The sequence below is a fragment of the Propithecus coquereli genome, unplaced genomic scaffold, assembly GCF_000956105.1.
Source record: "Propithecus coquereli isolate 6110/MARCELLA unplaced genomic scaffold, Pcoq_1.0 Scaffold469, whole genome shotgun sequence".
Lineage (NCBI taxonomy): Eukaryota > Metazoa > Chordata > Mammalia > Primates > Indriidae > Propithecus > Propithecus coquereli.
Genome location: NW_012150496.1, coordinates 928,077 through 929,196, shown reverse-complemented (window position 1 = coordinate 929,196; position 1,120 = coordinate 928,077). Strand labels below are relative to the sequence as shown.

Below are 1,120 nucleotides of genomic sequence, written 5' to 3'. Positions count from 1 at the left end.
CTCCTAGAGGTTCAGTAAACACATCTACCTCACTTTTTATCACTCATCTTAGATACGCCTGTTCATATGCAAAGCTCCTCTCATTTTTTAGAAAGAATTAATTTTGACAAGAGCAGGGATTAGAATATCTGTAAAGTTAAAGGAATGAAAGAAAATTTCAAACTACCTGTTGTCCCACTGAGAAGGTCTGGTTGTTGAACTGTTGAATAAATTCTGCTGCCATCTTGTCAGTGTCGTAAGGGTTGGAGTCAATGTTTTTTTTCTGCAGGAAATCAATCTCGATGGTCATTGTGCCAATACATTGCTTGGCTTTGTCAAATGTATATAAGGAGACTAGGAAGAAAAAAAGAAGCATTTTTTAAAATCACAGGGACACCAAATACTTGCTGTCATTCTAGTAACTAAACATTTCACATAAATGAATCATAATGGAACTTCAGGAAAAGGGGACTTAAATGGACTTCAGTGGAGGGACACACAGGCACAGATTTAAAAAATAATAACTACTAGAGATTTTCTTCGCCCTTTGAATTAGTCAGAAAATACTGAACAGCATTCTCCCTCTGCTATTATCCCTCACCCCACTCTTAGGGGAAAATCACCACCTTTCCCACATGGCCTCTGCATCTTCCTCCTTCTCATTCAACAGAAGACAAAATGACAGTATGGGAAGCCCCAGTGGAATCAGCAGGCTGTTTCCAAACAAGATTTCGGTCTGACACAACAAAGAGCTAAGGTGAAAGGTGGGTGAATTTTTTTACCCTAAGAAAATAGGATGGGGGGGCAGGGGAAAGGCTTGAGAAACAATGTTTACTAGGGGTATTTGCTCCAGAGCAAGTTAGAGTTTAACATTTCTTTTTTACCACTACTAAAATATTTACTGAACACCTATATATCTAGGGAACTTCAGTAAGTTCTATATGTAAAGCATGTAGAACAGGGCAAGAACAAGGCTTTTAACTCCTCGTCTTACTAAGAGCATCTAACAGTGTCTTTTAGGTGCCTAACACATTCACAAACAAAATTTAAATGAAACAAAAACAAAAAACCCTATGGTCTCCATGCTAATAGCAAAGGAGGCAAAAAAGCGTATATACAAAGCTCTGGGTAAGGAAATTCC

General features: G+C 38.1%; 1 protein-coding gene across 1 annotated transcript in view; it reads right to left on the bottom strand.

Annotated features, from left to right (window-relative positions):
- Positions 1-1,120, bottom strand: part of NSF (N-ethylmaleimide-sensitive factor) — a 187,097-nt gene that overhangs the window by 129,143 nt on the left and 56,834 nt on the right. The window contains exon 5 of the mRNA XM_012655230.1: positions 167-333. Coding sequence (XP_012510684.1) covers positions 167-333 — 167 coding nt within the window. The remainder of the gene's footprint in view (positions 1-166; positions 334-1,120) is intronic.